Source organism: Macaca nemestrina, chromosome 13 (assembly GCF_043159975.1).
Source record: "Macaca nemestrina isolate mMacNem1 chromosome 13, mMacNem.hap1, whole genome shotgun sequence".
Classification (NCBI taxonomy): domain Eukaryota; kingdom Metazoa; phylum Chordata; class Mammalia; order Primates; family Cercopithecidae; genus Macaca; species Macaca nemestrina.
Window position 1 is genome coordinate 109,204,981 of NC_092137.1, and position 19,320 is coordinate 109,224,300.

At 41.2% G+C, this 19,320-nt stretch overlaps 2 protein-coding genes and 1 long non-coding RNA gene across 14 annotated transcripts in view; 2 read left to right on the top strand and 1 right to left on the bottom strand.

Annotated features, from left to right (window-relative positions):
- Positions 1 to 2,975: 2,975 nt before the first annotated feature.
- Positions 2,976 to 19,320, bottom strand: part of LOC105471843 (LIM zinc finger domain containing 1) — a 151,543-nt gene continuing 135,198 nt past the window's right edge. For 9 of the 12 annotated variants that reach the window (XM_011724617.2, XM_011724623.3, XM_071077142.1 and 6 more), the window contains 8 exons: positions 17,788 to 17,908; positions 17,202 to 17,351; positions 14,936 to 15,086; positions 14,265 to 14,357; positions 12,922 to 12,970; positions 9,720 to 9,795; positions 9,331 to 9,522; positions 6,508 to 6,634 (listed from right to left, as the gene is read on the bottom strand). In XM_011724617.2, the coding sequence (XP_011722919.1) occupies positions 9,375 to 9,522; positions 9,720 to 9,795; positions 12,922 to 12,970; positions 14,265 to 14,357; positions 14,936 to 15,086; positions 17,202 to 17,351; positions 17,788 to 17,908 (788 nt within the window). In that variant the 3' untranslated portion in view covers positions 6,508 to 6,634; positions 9,331 to 9,374. Of the gene's footprint in view, positions 6,635 to 9,330; positions 9,523 to 9,719; positions 9,796 to 12,921; positions 12,971 to 14,264; positions 14,358 to 14,935; positions 15,087 to 16,458; positions 16,463 to 17,201; positions 17,352 to 17,787; positions 17,909 to 19,320 lie in introns of those variants that run through there. The other 3 variants (XM_011724616.3, XM_011724614.3, XM_011724628.3) reach the window with 2 other exon arrangements.
- Positions 10,973 to 11,386, top strand: LOC105471846 (large ribosomal subunit protein eL31-like). The gene has a single exon (XM_071077143.1). It carries the CDS (start codon positions 10,984 to 10,986, stop codon positions 11,359 to 11,361), a length of 378 nt encoding a protein of 125 aa, XP_070933244.1. The 5' UTR covers positions 10,973 to 10,983; the 3' UTR covers positions 11,362 to 11,386.
- LOC139357943 (uncharacterized) lies at positions 14,029 to 18,737 on the top strand. Its single transcript, XR_011612018.1, has 3 exons — positions 14,029 to 14,087; positions 16,078 to 16,130; positions 18,604 to 18,737. It is a non-coding gene; the product is annotated as an uncharacterized lncRNA (long non-coding RNA).

Here is a 19,320-nt window from a genome sequence, read left to right on the forward strand (position 1 = left end):
CAGGGGTTTCTCCATGTTGGTCAGGCTGGTCTCGAACTCCCAACCTCAGGTGATCTGCCCGCCTCGGCCTCCCAAAGTGCTGAGATTACAGGTGTGAGCCACTGCGCCTGGCCAGAATGTCACTAATTTTTATTGCAAGGGTAAATGGCTTCTGAGATCTAAAATTTTATCAGGCAGGGTGACTGGTTCATCAGAGTGAAGACTTTACTTTTAGCTCTACTAAGTTAGAATTTGCAATAACTAAGACAGGAGCTGCTTAAAAGCAGCTAAAGTTCAGCATGGCTCCATCTATGGGAAAAATTTTGCTAAAAAATTATGAAAACAATGTTGTAGCATATGCATTTAATTCATTTAACAGAGCACGTTCAAAAAATAGTTACTATTTCCTATTATTAGAGAGTTTTTTTTGGCAAGCTGAAAACACCATCTGAAGAGTCCCCTTTCTCAAAAAAAACTCCAAACAAAAAATTTAAAAAGCATTTCTGTAACATTTTGATGTATTTCCTCCATCTTTACAAAAGTCCATTTTGCACATATTTGTGATCATGTGTAGTATTTTTAGATCCTGTTTTTACATTCTAAGTATTCCCCAAGTAGACTGTGTTTAAATTTAATTATTTTTCAGACAGGGTCTTGCTGTCGCCCAAGCCAGAGTGCAGTGGTGCGATCATAGCTCACTGCAGCCTTGACCTGGACTCAAGCCATCCTCAGCTTCCAGAGTAGCTAGGGACCATACGCATGTGCCACCATGCCTAACTTTCTGATTTGTTTGTAGAGATGGGGTCTCACCACCACACCTGCCTAATTTTTAATTTTTTATAGAACTGAGGTCTTGCTATGTTGCCCAGGCTTGTCTTCAACTCTTGGGCTCAAGCAGTCCTTCTGCTGTGGCCTCCCAAAGTGCTGGCATTAGAGGCGTAAGCTACCATGCTCGGCCCCAAGTAGACTTTTTTTTTTTTTTTTGAGACGGAGTCTCGCTCTGTCGCCCAGGCTGGAGTGCAGTGGCCGGATCTCAGCTCACTGCAAGCTCCGCCTCCCGGGTTCACGCCATTCTCCTGCCTCAGCCTCCCGAGTAGCTGGGACCACAGGCGCCTGCCACCTCACCCGGCTAGTTTTTTGTATTTTTTAGTGGAGACGGGGTTTCACCATGTTAGCCCATGTTGGGATGGTCTCGATCTCCTGACCTCGTGATCCGCCCGTCTCGGCCTCCCAAAGTGCTGGGATTACAGGCTTGAGCCACCGCGCCCGGCCTTGACTTTTTTTTTTTTAAGCAAGGAAGGGGTATTTTTGTTTTTTAGTAAGAAAACCCTGGTTGTGGTCTTTGTGCTGATTTTTAGTTTTAACAGCTTTTAGAAGACTTGAATATGGCAAGGGCATAACGTATACTGCCCACGTATTCACTCACTCATTCAGTGATCACTGAGTTCTTATTGGGGGCTGGGCACTGTGACTGGCAGAGGATACAATGATAAAGTTGCCACAGTCCTTCCCCTCAGGGAGCCAACCTTCTGGTGGGAACATAAACCAATACTTAAATTGCACATCAGAACCACTGAGACAGAGGTGCATACCAAGAACTAGGGGAACAAAGAGAGGGTGACTTGTTGCTTGAAAAAGTCAGGAAAGGCTTCACAAGTCAGGTGATATTGAGCTGAGTCTCAAAAGCGAGAAGGGTCCATTTACTAGAAGAGGGCGGGTCAAGATCCGGGAAGACGATCAATTCTGTGGGCACTTGCATTGGCCACTGAGAGAAAAACACACGGACAACCAGTTGCCATGGGAGAGCTGGGACTTCTTGGACTATCCTGCTTCAGCGAGCCAAACCGAGGCTGACAGCAAGGGCAAGGTGACTGATGGGTACCTAGCAAGGGCAGCTAAGGCAGGCAGGGGCTGCAAGTCAGGAGCAGAATAAAGATTTCTGGGAACTTTCCACAGCAGAGGTGATGAATTTTGGAGTTAGATGTGGGGGCAAATGTAGGTTGTAGGGAGGAGGAATTGAAGTCAAACTGTTATTAGCTTGGCAGCCTGCACTGATGGTAACGCCACCAAGAGAAATAGAGAAAACGGGAGTGGAAGAGGGCCTGGGATGCCCACTCCCTATCCTCCTTCCCTGCCTGGCCAACTTCTGTTCATCTCTCAAGATCCAGCTCCTTTAGGAAGCCTCCCGTCTCCTCCCCTCCCTGGGCTGCTGCCACTGTGGTCTAGCATGCTCTGTGCTCACCCCATCCAGTACCTCCTACAGGGAGATGTAATGACCTGTCTCACCTCGCCAGGGAAGGAAATGGAATGCAAGACTCAGAGGCCCCAGGATTCTCTACATTTAAGGTGGATGCAGAGCTGGGCAGGCCAAGCACTGGAAGAGGAATGCCCTGGTAGTGGGTATCTTCCCAACACACTGCACACAGTGACTCAGGGCTGGCTGAATGTTTGTATTAAGCTGTATCTCTCCGTTTTTTTTTTTTTTTTTTTTTTGAGACAGGGTCTTACTCTGTCAGCCAAGCTGGAGTGCAATGGCGCAATCTCAGCTCACTGTAACCTCTGTCTCCTGGATTCAAGGGATTCTCCTGCCTCAGCCTCCCAAGTAGCTGGGACTACAGGTGCACACCACCACGCCCTACTAATTTTTGTATTTTTAGTAGAGATGAGGTTTCACCGTGTTAGCCAGGCTGGTCTCAAACTCCTGACCTCAAGTGATCCACTGGCCTCGGCCTCCCAAAGTGTTGGGATTACAGGTGTGAGCCACCATGCCTGGCCTGTATCTTCTTTCTTAATAATAATAATAATAATAAAAACCCAGCATTTATATTGAATAGAAGGAAGACTACACCATTGTTCTAGATGGTTTAAAATTTGGCTTATCTATAGTAACCAGGTCATTTTATTCATTTACTTATTTCTATTATACATTCATGAATACTTCAATTTTCATAGGTATTTCATATATATACCATTCAAATTAAACAATATACAACAGGTTATTGTTAATTATAAACATTTATTAAGCACCAAGAGTATACTGTGATGGTTGCTATATGAAAACATAATGATCGATATAGTATCCCTGCCATTGAGCTTACAATCTAAAATGAAATACAAGGCTATCAGCCTACCTAAAAATTTCCTTAACTTAGAAATGGCTACTTTGGCAAATGAGTGAGGCAAAATGACCTATTATTCAGGTGCAGTGTTAATAAGGCTATGAGTATGATCCAAAGAATGTTTTACTTGTACCCATTTTTCCTGATTATATTATACTTGCTAAGAAAAACAGTACTTAGAATTTTGGCATGAACAATGAATTATTTCAAATTGTCTTATAGGACTTGAAACAAAGAGATGCTTACTGGCCTAAGTTTTCCAGCAGCCAGGGAAAGCCGTATTAAAAATATTATGAACTAGACCAAGTTTCTCTTTTAATCCACTTACAATTCTTTTTTTTTTTTTTTTTTTTGAGAGGGAGTCTTGCTCTGTCGCCCAGGCTGGAGTACAGTGGCGCGATCTCGGCTCACTGCAAGCTCTGCCTCCTGGGTTCAGGCCATTCTCCTGCCTCAGCCTCCTGAGTAGCTGGGACTACAGGCGCCGGCCGCCACGCCCAACTGATTTTTTGTATTTTTAGTAGAGACGGGGTTTCACCATGTTAGCCAGGATGGTCTCGATCTCCTGACCTCGTGATCCACCCGCCTCGGCCTCCCAAAGCGCTAGGACTACAGGCTTGAGCCACCGCGCCTAGCCCACTTACACTTTTTAAACTTCTTCCTCTTCTCCTATATTTAAGGGCTCCAATGATACTACTTATCAGGGAAGAAAGTACTGTATCTAGATAAACTACCCTTAAATATTAGAGGCTTAGCAAGTTGAAATTCTAGAAAACACTAATTCATAATTTTTTTTTTTAATTGTTTTATTTGAGACGGAGTCTTGCTCTGTCACCCAGGTTGGAGTGCAGTGGCATGATCTGGGCTCACTGCAAGCTCTGCCTCCTGGGCTCATGCCATTCTCCTGCCTCAGCCTCCCGAGCAGCTGGGACTACAGGCGCCCGCCACCTCGCCCAGCTAATTTTTTTGTAGTAGAGACGGGGTTTCACCGTGTTAGCCAGGATGGTCTCGATCTCCTGACTTCGTGATCTACCCACCTCGGCCTCCCAAAGTGCTGGGATTACAGGCATAAGCCACCATGTCCGGTCTATTTTTATTTTTATTTTTGAGATGGAGTCTCACTCTGTTGCCCAGGCTGCAGTGCAGTGGCGCGATCTCGGCTCACTGCAACCTCTGCCTCCCTGGTTCAAGCGATTCTCCTGCCTCAGCCTCCCGAGTAGCTGGGACTATAGGCGCCCGCCACCACTCCTGGCTAATTTTTTTGTATTTTTAGTAGAGACAGGGTTTTACTGTGTTAGCCAGGATGGTCTCGATCTCCTGACCTCGTGATCCAGCCGCCTTGGCCTCCCAAAGTGCTGGGATTACAGGTGTGAGCCACTGCATCTGGCCACTAATTTGTATTTTAAAAGAGGACTGAGTAAAGACAGCAGTGGAACCTCTAGCTACAGGAGATGCTTGGCTATGCCTGATACGTAAACAAACACAAGCAGTTGAGTTCAGGCCATGCATCTTCAAAGTGATGAAGAATGTATGTAAATGCTTGTTTTCCTGCTCCATATTTCTCGTGTAGAGGTATATGAGAATTTAGCATCAAGACTCTGTACTGCAAACCCTGTCCTATGTTGCCTATATTCATAGTATAATACTTAATAAATATTCCCAAGGTTGTCATTGCTGGTCACATATTAGCTGACAAAGGCACACTGAAGAGACTTTGATTCTTACTGTCAAATGCAAAGATTGTTTTAAACTACTGAATACATACAATCTTCAACTATGTGATGATTATTTTCAATCATTTATGATAATTTTAATTTTAAAAGATTACTAAAAAAATAATTGGTTGTAGGGTATCTGAAAACAAAAATAGAATGTACTCCATAACGTACATGCACAGAATTTTTAAAAATGCAGGCATACAAATATTTAATGGCAGAGTGGTAATAACCTGAGACTCTTTAAAAATGGCAAAACAATATTTCAGCAATTTTTGGAAAACACAGTATTTTCCCTAAGAAGTCTCTCTTGGCAACTTTCTCTTTAAGTAACAAAGCAGCAGCAACATTTTTTAAATGTTCATAAAGCTCGCTTTACATTAACAAGTTTATTAAGGAAGAGTGGTCCTGAAACCTCAGGATAAAACTTTTGATAAAAGTAGAAGCACTAATTTTGACCTAAAACAGACACTAAAACACTCCTCCTTCCAATTTAAGAGTGTCATTTATACCTCCTACTTGTAGTAAATAAATCCAATTAATTATAAGATTTGAAACGGAAAATCTGAAACACCTATCAACATCATTTTCTTCTAAGATGACAGAAATTAACAATGGATTTCCCCCAAAAAAGGAGAAGAGAGTTTTTAAAAACTTCATTATAGCTGTGGTAAATGAATCTGGGTTTACCAATCTCAGATCTCAATGCACTTAGTTTTAGTTGGTATTCTGTGAGATGGCTACAATTCCTGATGTAAGTATGCAGTATGTATTTTTTTTAAGGCAAGGCAAGTTTGAATATGTATAAAGCATAGATATCAGCATGGTTATAAAGGCAATATGATGGACATACACATTCACTTTTCTGAAGCAAGACATTCCAAGCTACATACAATTTAATTTCATGTCCTATTCTAAGATTACATGCTTAACATTAAGCTTAGAAACATAATTGCTGTAATACATTAAAAATACTTCATTTTCCAATATTGTAAAGTATATTTTCAAATGCCTGGTATAAATTTTTTTGCACAAAAATTTAAAAGACATCCTACTAGCTAGCTATTCCTACTGTGTTACATAATCATTCGAAGGAAGAATTCACAAGGAGAGCAGGTTATAAAACTAAGTATAATAATTATTGCATTTAACTAAAAAAAAAATCAAGTAGTTCTGAATTACACTTGTTTTTTGTCTTAGTAATGGGTATATTCACTTTATAGCTACTCGTTTGATAAATATACTAAGATCGTATAAGATTCATTTTTCTTGTTTTTTTCTTGGGTGGTTATTTTTTCTGTGTCCTTCCCCAACAGCAGTTGGAATTTTCTTTTGAATACAAAGTAAATTCATGTTTATACTGTGTTTTCACCTGAGTCATGTAGAAGGTGACTCCTTTCATTTTAAAAAGTTATATTTAATTTTGGGGGGCCCTAATTAAAATTTAACATTTAACCATGTGTTTTTTTTTGTAAACAATCTACATGTCAACAAATGGATAAGGGTTAACAAAGGTGAATACTGACTTCATCTGTGTTTTAAACACGATTATATGAATTTTTCTTTTTTAATTAAAAAACGGCATAAAACCATTCATATAGGTCCTTTTCTCGCTCAACTGCTTTGAGATATAGCTTTAAATATGGGTAGATCAAGACAAGTATGTTGGTAATCTCTTATCTTGCATAGAAAAGAAAAAATAAAGCAACTTATTTCCTTCCTAAGGTCTCGGCTAGTTTCTTAAGTCTTTTCTTCAGCTCCAGTGGAAATTTCTCATAGCACTTCTTACAGACTGGCTTCATGTCAAACTCCACAAACTTATTCCTAAAGATAATAATTATAAAAAAAAAAAAAAAGAAATTAGTGGAAACATATTCAACAAAGATATATAAATAATGTGAAGTAATTGTACTGAACTAAATGAAGGCAACTAGGTGATGATATCTATATTCATGTTAGTAAAAAAACCATAATTCTAACCTCAATTCTTATTGTGATATATATATATAAATTCAGTATCATTTGAAAAAAAAAGTCCTTATAAATTGGTTCTATACATCCACCTGTGTAACACAGACTGTAGATTACATATATAATTGACTTAAGTACAGTCAATCACTTTTTTTTTTGGAAACAGAGCCTCAACTGTCACCCAGGCTGGAGTGCAGTGGTGATCACAGCTCACTGCAGCCTCTAACTCCTGGACTCAAGTCATCCTCCCACCTCAGCCTCCTGAATGGCTGGGACACAAGTGCATACTACTATGCCTGGCTAACTTAAAAAAAATTTTTTTTTGGAGAGACAGGGTCCTGCTGTATTGCCCAGGATGGTAATCACATTTTAAAATATCTTGGGAATACCTTAAAGATAAATTTATCTAAAGGAAAGAATCATATTTTTATAATGTGAATGATTTCTTTATTGGAGGCAATATGATCTTACTTAGTACTTTAAATTAGGTAGCCATGAGGTTTCATTAATTTTAAATCATAAGGGGTTATTTTGGTTATCTGACAGAAAGGTTGGAAGAAAGTTTTCAATCACTCTTAACATAAACGTAACGAAATCACCTGTGGTTGTATTGTAAATGGTAGCTATTTGAAGAACTCAACTATTCTTTCGAAAAGCTAGGGCAATACACATCAATTTATTTTTAAAACAGTCCTGGAGAAGACAACTTTTCAGATAGCCTCCTGACCATCTGTAATGCATTTCCAACAGGTAATTACAGGAGCATATTACTGTTGAAATCCAGAGTGTTTAATTTTGAATTGAATAAATATACAACTTGATAACTTGTTCATTGCCGTGAAATCATATTGAGGTAGCATTTGTGAAATAAATCTAGTGGTATATTGCTATCTATGACAAAAATGATGAAATCTACTGCTATTTTTTACTGCATTTAAACATTAGACTTTGCTTCAAGATCATTTTAAAGGACAATACTAGTAACAAAGGAAATTCCTAAACACATATTTAAAATGAAAAATCTTCTCTTTTAAAACACCACACTGGGAATTATTTTATGGCTTTTCTCCCAAGGTCTTCTTAGAGCAAAAGCTATTAAAACTGCCATTTTTGTGACAAACACAAAAAAATTATTCCTGTTTTCAGAGAGACTACCTTAGCAAGCTTTCCACTGTTTGAATCTTTTTTTTTTTGAGACGGAGTTTCACTCTGTTGCCCAGGGTAGAATGCAGTGGCACGATCCTGGCTCACTGCAACCTCTGCCTCTCAGGTTCAAGCGATCCTCCTGTCTCAGCCTCACAAGTAGCTGGGATTACAGGTGCCCGCCACCATGCCTGGCTAATTTTTTTTGTATTTTTAGTAGAGATGGGGTTTCAACATGTTGCCCAGGCTGGTCTCAAGTGATCTGCTGCCTCGGCCTCTCAAAGTGCTGGCATCACAGGCGTGAGCCACCATGCCCTGCCTCATTGTTTTAATCTTACATTTACATTTAATTCCTCTTTATAGAAGGAAACATGTAAACTGAAACAAAATATTTTTAGAGCTCCAAACACAATGGTAACTCTGAGGGAAAACTGGAACAATCATGCCAGTAATTCAAGAGAATTTCAAAGATTGAAATACTTCTCATAAAAATGACGAATAAAAAAAGAGTTTGAAGACACTGAGGACATGAATTCATAAACAATAGCATATGGGTATTGTATCAATGCATATTCAAACATCATAGAAGAGGTCTTATGTAAATCAGATAGACTTTGCTTAGATATGAAACATGTTGTAAGAGTTTTTTTTTTTTTTTTTTTTTTTGAGACAAGAGTCTCACTCTGTCACAGCCCAAGCTGGAGTGTGGTGGCACAGTCATGGCTCACTGCAACCCCAGCCTCCTGAGTAGCTGGGACTATAGGTATGGGCCACCACACCTGGCTAATTTTTTTTTTTTTTTTTTTTTTTTACGGATGGGGTCTAGGCATGTTGTCCAGGCTGGTCTCAAAATTCTGGGCTCAAGCAATCCTTCCGCTCTGGCTTCCCAAAGTGCTGGGATTATAGGCATGAGCCACCATGCCTGGCCATGCTGAAATAATTTAATACATAACTTAGAATATATGCATTTTTAAAAATATCAAACAACACTTATAATTTATCAATTAAATGATTTTGGCAAGGAAACCAAAAACCAGGGTTTTAAAAGCTACAGTTATCAGACAAAAATCCTTTAAAACTTTTTCCAGGTTCTATTAACAGATTAGAATTCTTCCCTTTGAATCCATTAAAAAAAGGAAAGAAATGTACACCATATGGTATTTAAAAAATGAGGTGAGTGACTCTACAGAGTAAGTGAAATATATGACCACAAACTTGTATTAAGTATGGAGCGTATTCATTTAATCTTTGTAATTTTAGCAATTATGCAAAAGGACCAGTTCTACACAGGACAAATACTTGTATTTCAATCTCTGATGACTACAAATACATGCCCAAAAGTTGTGATGAGGGGGGAAGAAAGCAAAAGACAGAAACAGAACACAAACATATTCCAAAGAACTAACCAAAGGAGAAAGTAGCGAAAATGATGACAGAGCGATAGAAAAGTTTACAAACAGACTGGCTTTTTCTTTTTCTGCTTGTCCTTATCCTTTGCTTCTCTCTCCCGTTTGGCAAGTCGCCTCTTAAATTCTTCTGGCATTTTCTCATAACAGTGTTTGCAGACTGGCTTTAGGTCAATTTCAACAAACTTATCCCTTTGAGTAGGACAAAGAAGGAATAGAAAAAAGAACAGGGAACAATTAAAGGAAGAACCTTTACTTTCAGAAGGCCTGAACAGAAAGAGGAAATAAGAAATCAAATAATTCTTTTTCTAAATTCTAGGATTTTTTTTTAAGTGTCACCCCAAAGTTTTCAGTCTTAGGATTCACACTGGACAAAACCGTAGACTTACTTGAGTGTTAACTTAGTGTTGCAGGTAGAACAGGCAAAGCAGTTCACACACCAGGCCTTATTAAGAGCAGAGACCACTAGAGAAAGAGGAAAGAGATCTGGTCACATGGAAATACATCCTTATGGGGAGCAGGGCAGCTCAGAATTTCAACTCTAAAACAGAACTACGACTGTGTCTGTGGCACTTGGTGGAGGTTCTCAATAACCTTTAAAAAAAAAAAAAAAATGAGACAGGGTCTTGCTCTATTGCCCAGGCTGGAGTACAGTGGCACAATCATGGCTCACTGTAGCCCCAACCTCCCAGGCTCAAGTGATCCTCCCACCTCAGCCTCCTGACTAGCTGAGACTACAGGTGCACGCCACTAAACCTGGCTAATTTTTTTTTTGATACGGACTGTTGCTCTGTTGCCAGGCTGGAGTGCAGTGACACAATCGTGGCTCACTGCAACCTCTGCCTCCTGGGTTCAAGTGATTCTCCTGCCTCATTTTCTTGAGCAGCTGGGACTACAGGCGTGCACCACCATGACCAGCTAATTTTTGTATTTTTAGTAGAGACAGGATTTCACCATGTTGGCCAGGATGGTCTCGATCTCTTGACTTTGTGATCCGCCCGTCTTGGCCTCCCAAAGTGCTGGGACTACAGGCGTGAGCCACTGCGCCCGGCTTATACCTGGCTAATTTTTGTATTTTTTGTAGAAACACAGTTTTGCCATGTTTCCCAGGCCGGTCTTGAACTCCTGGGCTCAAGCAATCTCCCTGCCTCAGTCTCCCAAAATGCTGAGATTACAGGCATGAGCCACCATGCCCAGCCAAGAACCTCTTTCTTGAGAGCTTCTTTTCTTTTGTTTTTCAGACAGGGTCTCACTCTGTTGCCCAGGCTGTACTGCAGTGGTGTGATCACAGCTCGAACTCCTGGGCTCAGGCAGTCTTCTCATCTCATCCTCCTGTGTAGCTGGGACCACAGGTGTGTGCCACCATATCTGGCTAATTTTTTATTTTTATTTTGTAGAGATGGAGGGTCTTGCTATGTTGCCCAGGCTGGTCTTGAACGCCTGGCCCCAAGAAATTCTTCTGCCTTGGCCTCCTTAAGTGCTGGGATTACAGGTGTAAGCCACCACACCCGGCCCTCAACCTTTATGTATACAGTTGTTGCTCAGTATGTGCAGGATGCTGTTTCTAGGATGCCTTGAGGATACCAAAATCTCAGATGCTCAAGTCCCTGATATAAAATGCATATAGCAGCTTTCCAGCTTGGACCCGGCAGAATGGCTCCCGCAAAGAAGGGTGGCGAGAAGAAAAAGGGCCGTTCTGCCATCGACGAGGTGGTGACCCGAGAATACACCATCAACATTCACAAGCGCATCCATGGAGGGGGCTTCCAGAAGTGTGCCCCTCGGGCACTCAAAGAGATTCGGAAATTTGCCATGAAGGAGATGGGAACTCCAGATGTGCGCATTGATACCAGGCTCAACAAAGCTGTCTGGGCCAAAGGAATAAGGAATGTCCCATACCGAATCCGTGTGCGGCTGTCCAGAAAACGTAATGAGGATGAAGATTCACCAAATAAACTCTATACTTTGGTTACTTATGTACCTGTTACCACTTTCAAAAATCTACAGACAGTCAATGTGGATGAGAACTAATTGCTGATCATCAAATACATCAAATAAAGTTGTAAAATTGAAAAAATAAAATAAAATAAAATAAAATGCATATAGCCTATGTACATTGTCTTGTATACTTTTTTTTTTTTTTTTTCTGAGACGAAGTTTCGCTCTTATTGCCCAGGCTGGAGTGCAATGGTGTGATCTTGGCTCATGGCAACCTCAAGTGATTCTCCTGCCTCTGCCTCCCGAGTAGCTGGGATTACAGGCATGCACCACCACACCCGGCTAATATTTTGTATTTTTAGTAGAGACGGGGTTTCACCATGTTGGCCAGACTGGTCTTGAACTCCTGACCTCAGGTGATCTGCCCACCTCAGCCTCCCAAAGTGTTGGAATTACAGGCGTGAGCCACTGCTCCTGGTCCTGTCTCGTATAGTTTAGATCATCTCTAGATTAATTACAATGCCTAGTACAATGCAAATGATATGTAAATAGTCATTACACTGTATTATTTGTATTGTTATACTGTTACTTTTCTCTAAATATTTTTGATTCATAGTTGGCTGAATCCACGGATGTTTGCATCCAGCTGTTGGATACGGAGGGCTGACTTTAATCTTTCCCTGTCCTTAAGTATCCTGTGAAGTTATAAATGTGTGCCATGTCTTACACCAGCAACTGTGCCCCCTAGACCTGGGCACATGTGGCGACTGTCCATGCCTCATGTTGTTTAGGTGAGCTTGCTGTTTCTGTCCCTACTGCTGTTGGCCCAACACGGAAATATGAACTAGGTATATAATTTTCAAAAATCCAGACATTAACTTATTTGCCCCTGTAGGAGTCTTTTTTCCAGAGCTGGTAACAAGACAGCTTCCTTTGCAGCTTCTTTCACCTGGCGTCTGTTTCACAGAGGAGGGAGGTAAGTTTTATTTTCAATGGCACTAAAGATTGTTTTCCTGGGTTGTTTTCACAAACTGCACATGAACAGTGTTTCAAAAGTATTTCCTGAATTAGGTGATGTCTGCAGGGAGCCATGAATCATGCTGAAAACAGGATTGTTCAAAACTTTGCCAGGAAGTCTCTGGCAGAATTGTGTTAGCGACTGTTAGCAAACACAGCTGCTTCCTTTCTGTTCCAATCAATCAGCCCAGCCTAATTACCAAAGTACATTACCAAAGGGTGGTAAGTCCTAGATATGCTTGCTGATAACTGCCAGGTTTTAGTATATGGAGGTTAAAGTGCCTCTTCCTAACTACAATAGCAGATGAAACCGTTCCTAATAAACGTTGTTGTAGAGTTTCCTGAAACTGGACACAGAAACTAGTCTTAGGGTCCACCAGGGACAGTTCCCATGATTGCTGGCATACAACACTGTGGTAGTGACCGGAAGTAGTATCATAAATCAGTAACAAATCCAACTCTTTGATACTATCATCTTACTGCTACAGATTACTTGGGAAATATGCCAAAGAAAGAGAAAAAGCAACTGATAACGATCACATTCCAAACAATAGCAATCACCAACCTGAATTTCCACATTACCCTAGTGTTTTTGTGTCAAAGTGGTACGAATCTAAAACTCACACAGATACTTACCATCACCTTCTATAACACGATTGCAGTGGAAGCAAACATCACCAAATAGCTGAAAATACAAAAAGGTGGTCAAAGTTCAAGATGTGTTAAATATTTTAGAACACTGAACATTTAAAAATAGCTGGTTATCTAAATTGAGAATTTATCACTACTAGAGAAAATTAGTAAAAGTTCTTTGACAAGTTTTTACTTCTTACAATGAAAGTAATTCACTGTCATCAATTAAAAAGAAAAACTTTCCAGATGACAGTTTGAACACCCAAATAAGTAATGCAAAATACAGAAATCTGTGAGTCCATATGGATAAGAAACAGATAAATGAATAAACCTATGGATAGGAGAGGAGGTGGGCTGTTGCTCAGGCAGAGCCCTGAGGTGGAGACTATGGGTGGAGGATGTGGGGCTGGAGAACTGTCGTTTGCAGCTGGCACAGAGACAAGAATCATCAAGGGGTGCTAAATCTAGGGCAGGTTGATGAGGAACAGGACATTTCCATGGTCATAAAATGAATGCCCACAGATTGCTTCTTTCTTACAAAAGAGGGAAGGAAATTGTAATTCATAGTGATGTTATCGGCCAGCACCATGCCTGGGAGATCACCAGTGGCAGGAGAGGTATAAAGTGCTCCAGAGACAAGGTTCTGAGAGGATGCCTGCCACTGTTATGGGGCTGCAACCTGCTGTGTATAACCTCATCTAAGCACAGAGAAGCAGCAGGTGAACCCAAGTGGAAAGTAGTCTATTAAAAGGGGGTAGGGGCCCTCTGCACCCCTCCAAAATGTCAATGTCATCAAAAATTTGAAAAGGCTCTGGAAATATTCCAGATTTAAGAAGGCTAAAGAAACATCACAACCCCAGGCTGGGTCCAGTCTGGGAGTGGAAAAAGTGCTGTGAGGATGTTACTGACTCAAGCGACAAAATTGGAATAAATGGGTTAAAGTATGGTATCAATATTGATAACTACGATTATGTTAGAGAGTCCCATATTCTTGGGAAATATACACTGAAGTATTTAGGGGTAAAGGAGTATGATGAACTTATTGGCAAATGCTTTAGAAACGGCCATCATACTTGTATATAATATTTACGTAAGTACGTGTTTTACACAGGAAGACCGAGCGCGGGAAATGATAAAGCGAACTGTGGACTTGAATGAAAGGCATACAGGTATTCTTTGTATTTTCCATTTTATAGTTAGCTTCTGAGTCTGAAATTATTTCCCAAAGTTAAAAACAAATTTCTACTGAACAATGTACATCTTCCAAGAGATTTACTTGTAGTTAAACTACTGATAAGCTTAGGTTCATAAAAGTCTATCTGGCACCCAGTGACTAAGGTCAATACCTGGTTATAGTGGGTTTCACAATACGCCAGGCCTTTCCTCTCATAATGGCGATGTCCAAGAAAGGGTTTCTCACACTTGGCGCACACAAAATGCTGAAAAGAAAAACTGCTATAAGTCATTTTTGAATTGCCATATTTTATATCTAATAAAGGAAACCCCGAAGTTAACCTATTTTCAGAGAAGACGAATGAAAGTTTGAGACAGTCATTTCATTTGGCCATAAGTGGCCTCATAATATAATACTTTCGCAGTTTTAATTCAGGTGTCTGTCTTTAAAGGTTACTTTAAGACATAGCCTATTACAATAGCCCAAAAAGAGAACAGAGGTGAGCATCTCAGTAGCACCTATAAAGGACGAGCTGCTGCTGGATATAGACCGTGGCACTTCCTGCTTCAAGAAGGCTTTAGGAGCAAAAGTGCACATCCTGTATCATTACTGAGACATTCACAAAAGCAGTGTACATTCTATATTCTTAACTGTCAGCAAAGTCAATTGTCTTTAAAATGTCCATGTTTAATCTTTAGACTCTCCTAATCTTGCCAGGACACCTGAATCACAGAGATTTGAAAGTACTAGTTACCCCTGAATCATGAAGATTTGAAAGTATTGGTTACACCTTAATCATGGAGATTTGAAAGAACTGGTTGCCCTTTGCCATTCAGAACTCACCTCCACATGCCACTGCTTGCCCATGGCGTTCACCACACGCCCTTCAATGGGCCGTCGGCAAGCGCCACAGATGGGGACCCCCATTTTATCATGGCATGGCAGGCAGTACAGCTCCCCTTTCAGCTCCCGTGCATCGGCAGTCAGTTCCTTCCTGTCCATGAGAAAGACAGCCAGCTTAATACTAATACTAAGAGAGAAAAACGGCCAACCGATGGGGCTAGCACACTTTTCAGGTTTTAAAGACATTACTATGACGATTCCTGCAAACTTCTTTTTCCCCCTTTAGAGGTGATCAGAGTAACCTGAATTAATAGGCCCGAACAGGTTTCAGACTCCTACCAAAAAATCTGTATCTTAAAAGGATAAGATGCAAGACTAGGTCAGATACACACCAACACACCAGGCATATTCATCATTTCCTTCTTATATTATCACATTACATTTTAGTCCATTTGCCTTCCTTTAAAAGTTACAGGGAATAATCACAGTGCTGAGGGTAGACTCAGTAATACTACCTGCTATGGTGTGACTGTGCCCTCCAAAGTTCATGATTCCCAGTGCAGGTGTTGGGAAGTAAGACCTCTAAGGGTTGATTACATCATGAAGGCTCTGACCTCACGGATGGATTAATGCTGTTATTGAGGGGGTGGGTTCCTTATAAAAGGACGAGTTCAGCCTCCTTCCTTCTCTTCCTTCCCCCCTCTTCTCTCCCCCACCATGTGATGCCCTCTGCTATGTTTTGATGCAGAAGGTCCTCACCAGATGCCAGCCCCTTGATCTTGGACTTTCCAGCCTCCAGAACCATGAGCCAAATACATTTCTGCTGGTTACAAATTACCCAGTTTGTGGTATTCTGTTATAGGCGCATAAAACAGACTAAGACATGACCTTTCCAAGCAAACTGAGAAGTTGGGAGACTAGTTCCATTTACTAACATATTTAAATTGTCACAAGCTGTTGAAAAGAGTTATAGGTTAACAGGTTTATTTTCATAAACAATAAAATTCCCAGAATTTCCTTCTCCAAATACTCAAATTAAATATTATTTTCAGTCTCCTGCATCAATAAACATTTGGTCAGAGATGGTCCCAATTAGTCAAATGGATTTGTTTGGATTTCACCCCTTTTATGTAATTCTCTAGGAGAGATGCTAATGAAAAGTGGACAGAGGAGAATCCCCCAAGAGGAAGGATAGGTAAGAAAATGAAGTAAGGCACAAACTGATAATTCAATCATAAAAGATGAGATGGCTGAACTTATACGACCAAACTGTTTTCTTTTTTTTCACTTTTTTTTAATGAGACGGAGTCTTGCTCTGTCATCCAGGCTGAGTGCAGTGGTGCGATCTTGGCTCACGGCAAGCTCCGCCTCCCGGGTTCACACCATTCTCCTGCCCCAGCCTCCCGAGTAGCTGGGACTACAGGTGCCTGCCACCATGCCCGGCTAATTTTTGTATTTTTAGTAGAGATAGGGTTTCACTGTGCTAGCCAGGATGGTCTTGATCTCCTGCCCTCGTGATCTACCTGCCTCGGCCTCCCAAAGTGCTGGGATTACAGGTGTGAGCCACCACGCCTGGCCAGTTATTGCTAATTTTCTCAGGCACAATAAGAGTATTGTGGTTCTGACCAGGTGCAGTGGCTCATGCCTATAATCCCAGCACTTTGGGAGGCTGAGATGGGTGCACTGCTTGAGCCCAGGAGTTTGAGACCAGTCTGGGCAACACAGCAAGACTCCATCTCTACAAAAAATTAAAAAAGGGTGGCGTGTGCCTGTGGTCCCAGCTATTCTGGAGGCTGAGGTGGGAGGATTGCTTGAGCCCAGGAGGATGTGGCTGCAGTGAGCTATGACTGCCCACTGCACTTCAGCCTGGGCAATAGAGCGAGACCCTGTCTCAAGAGAAAAATAAAAAAAATTAAAAATAGTATCGTGGTTCCATAGGAAAATGCCCTTATTCTCAGGAGATATATACTGAGAGTCATGAGAAATTTTAGAGGTATGTGTATACATGCACACGCACACACATACACAGGAGGGTGAAACGAGAATGCACTGTATACACACAAGCGTGGCAAAATGTTAACTGGTGAAACAAAATTAAGGGTATACAGGTTTCATTATATCATTCTCTTAACTCTTCTATAGTTTAACATTTTCTAGACTAAAAATTGGAGAAAAACAATTTGGTTTGCTAGAGTAACAGAACTATAGATAAATGTAGTCTTTCATTCCCACTGCTTGTGTAATAAAAAAGAAACAATTCCAGTACCCGCAGTTGGCACAGTTGAAATGGTCTGGATGGTAGGGGTCGTTCTTGAATATCAGAGGCTGCTCGTCGATGATAGCGTGGCATTTCTGGCAGATATATTTCCCAAGGCCTCTCGCTTTCTCACGATTATGACAGGGGCGACACAGGTGTCTAAACAGAGCCAAAACTTAAATTTAAAATTTTAGGTTCTTTCTAATGGTTAAAAAGAAATATGCTTCCCTTATCTCTGAAAAGAAATTAAACACACCATTTCTTAAAAAAATCACTCCTGTGCTTAACAGAGCAGAATCAAGCTACACGAAAATTGTGTTCCAACCCTAATATCTGACTGATTTTCATGAAACTCCATCTAGGCACATCCCCCGTTGGTAGTTCAGCCATGCATGCAGCAGTTATGCCCTGTGCACAGCAATGCAAGGGTCCTCTCCCAGCAGCAGCACTCAGTCAACACACTGCAGTGTCTGAGTTCCCATGCCCTCAATTCGGTGTCCTACAGAACTGCCTTACATCCCGCGTGGAGAAGACACGTGATCTTGTCACAGTCACATTATCCACCCACATCTGACAAGGATGAAAATCCACCTACCTCCCAGCATTCTTGACAAACCCGATATCCGCCAGAACTTCCTGGCAGAGGTCACAGCGGAAGCACTCTGGATGCCAGCTGTTATTCATGGCTTTGATAACTCGGCCAATGATGAATTCACCTGTGGGAAAGCAACACACAAAGGATGTTACTAAGTAACAAGCATGGCACTTTATTTACCAAGAGAGCAATTAAGGAAAAACAGTGAGGGAAAAAACCATTTAAGCCTTTCTCAATAAAGGAACTATTTTCATTTTTTTTTTTTTGGAGACAGAGTTTCGCCCTTGTTGTCCAGGCTGGAGTGTAATGGTGCCATCTTGGCTCACTGCAACCTCCACCTCCTGGGTTCAAGCGATTCTCCTGCCTCAGCCTTCCAAGTAGCTGGGATTACAGGCATGCACCACCACGCCCGGCTAATTTTGTATTTTCAGTAGAGATGGGGTTTCTCCATGTTGGTCAGGCTGGTCTCAAATTCCCGACCTCAGGTGATCCTCCCGCCTTGGCCTCCCAAAGTGCTAGGATTATAGGTGTGAGCCACCACACCTGGCCAGTAGAGGAACTTTTTATTTATGTGTCTACCAGAGTAAGCACATTAAAAAAAAGTTTTTATTTCATCTTGAGTTTTTGTTTTTGATTCAGTAGCCACGTTTTTGGGCTGTTGTTTCATCTCTGAATCTAGTTTTCCTTTCCAAATGAGGTACTGGGCTGTCTTGAATGCCTTTTGGTTATTTCTGTCATTGTCAACAAAGACAACTGAAATCTCCAGCACAGTTTCTAATAACCTATACTTAATTTATTCTTTCATTAAACCTTTAGAACATTCTACTCAGTTCCTTCAATCTCTGGAAACCTAGCAGAGGGATTAGCAACCAGTGAAGTGGACAACATGCAAGCAAGTCCATCGCTTACGCGCCATGCAAGCAATGCTGAAACATCCCTAAGCATCGAAAGCACCTCACTGATGTCTTCCCTGCCTCTTTCCTGGCAAAACCAAAAGCAAGCAGATAAAGGTTGTGTTAACACAGGAAAAGAACAATCCTAATCGCCACCCGATAGGAGTCCTAGTTCATCCCAAAATACCTCTACCTTAAATGTCCTTAAAAATCAATTCTCTCTAGGTTTTGATACTCCTCCAGCTAGTTATATATTAACAATAGGGAAGTGGAGTGATGAAGTATCCAACAGTTATTCATAATGAGCACCAAAAACCATCTTTACCATCGATACTTCACCAGTGTGAAATGACTTAAGGAATTTGGAAACTTATTTTTTTTTTCCCCCAAGATGGAGTTTTGCTCTGTTGCCCAGGCTGGAGTGAAGTGGCCCAATCTGGGCTCACTGCAACCTCTGCCACCTGGGTTAAAGCGATTTTCCTGCCTCAGCCTCTTGAGTAACTGGGATTACAGGCACCTGCCACCACGTCCAGCTAATTTTTGAATTTTTAGTAGAGATGGGGTTTCCCCATGTTGGCCAGGCTGGTGTCAAACTCCTGACCTCAGGTGATCCTCCTCCCTCCGCCTCCCAAAGTGCTAG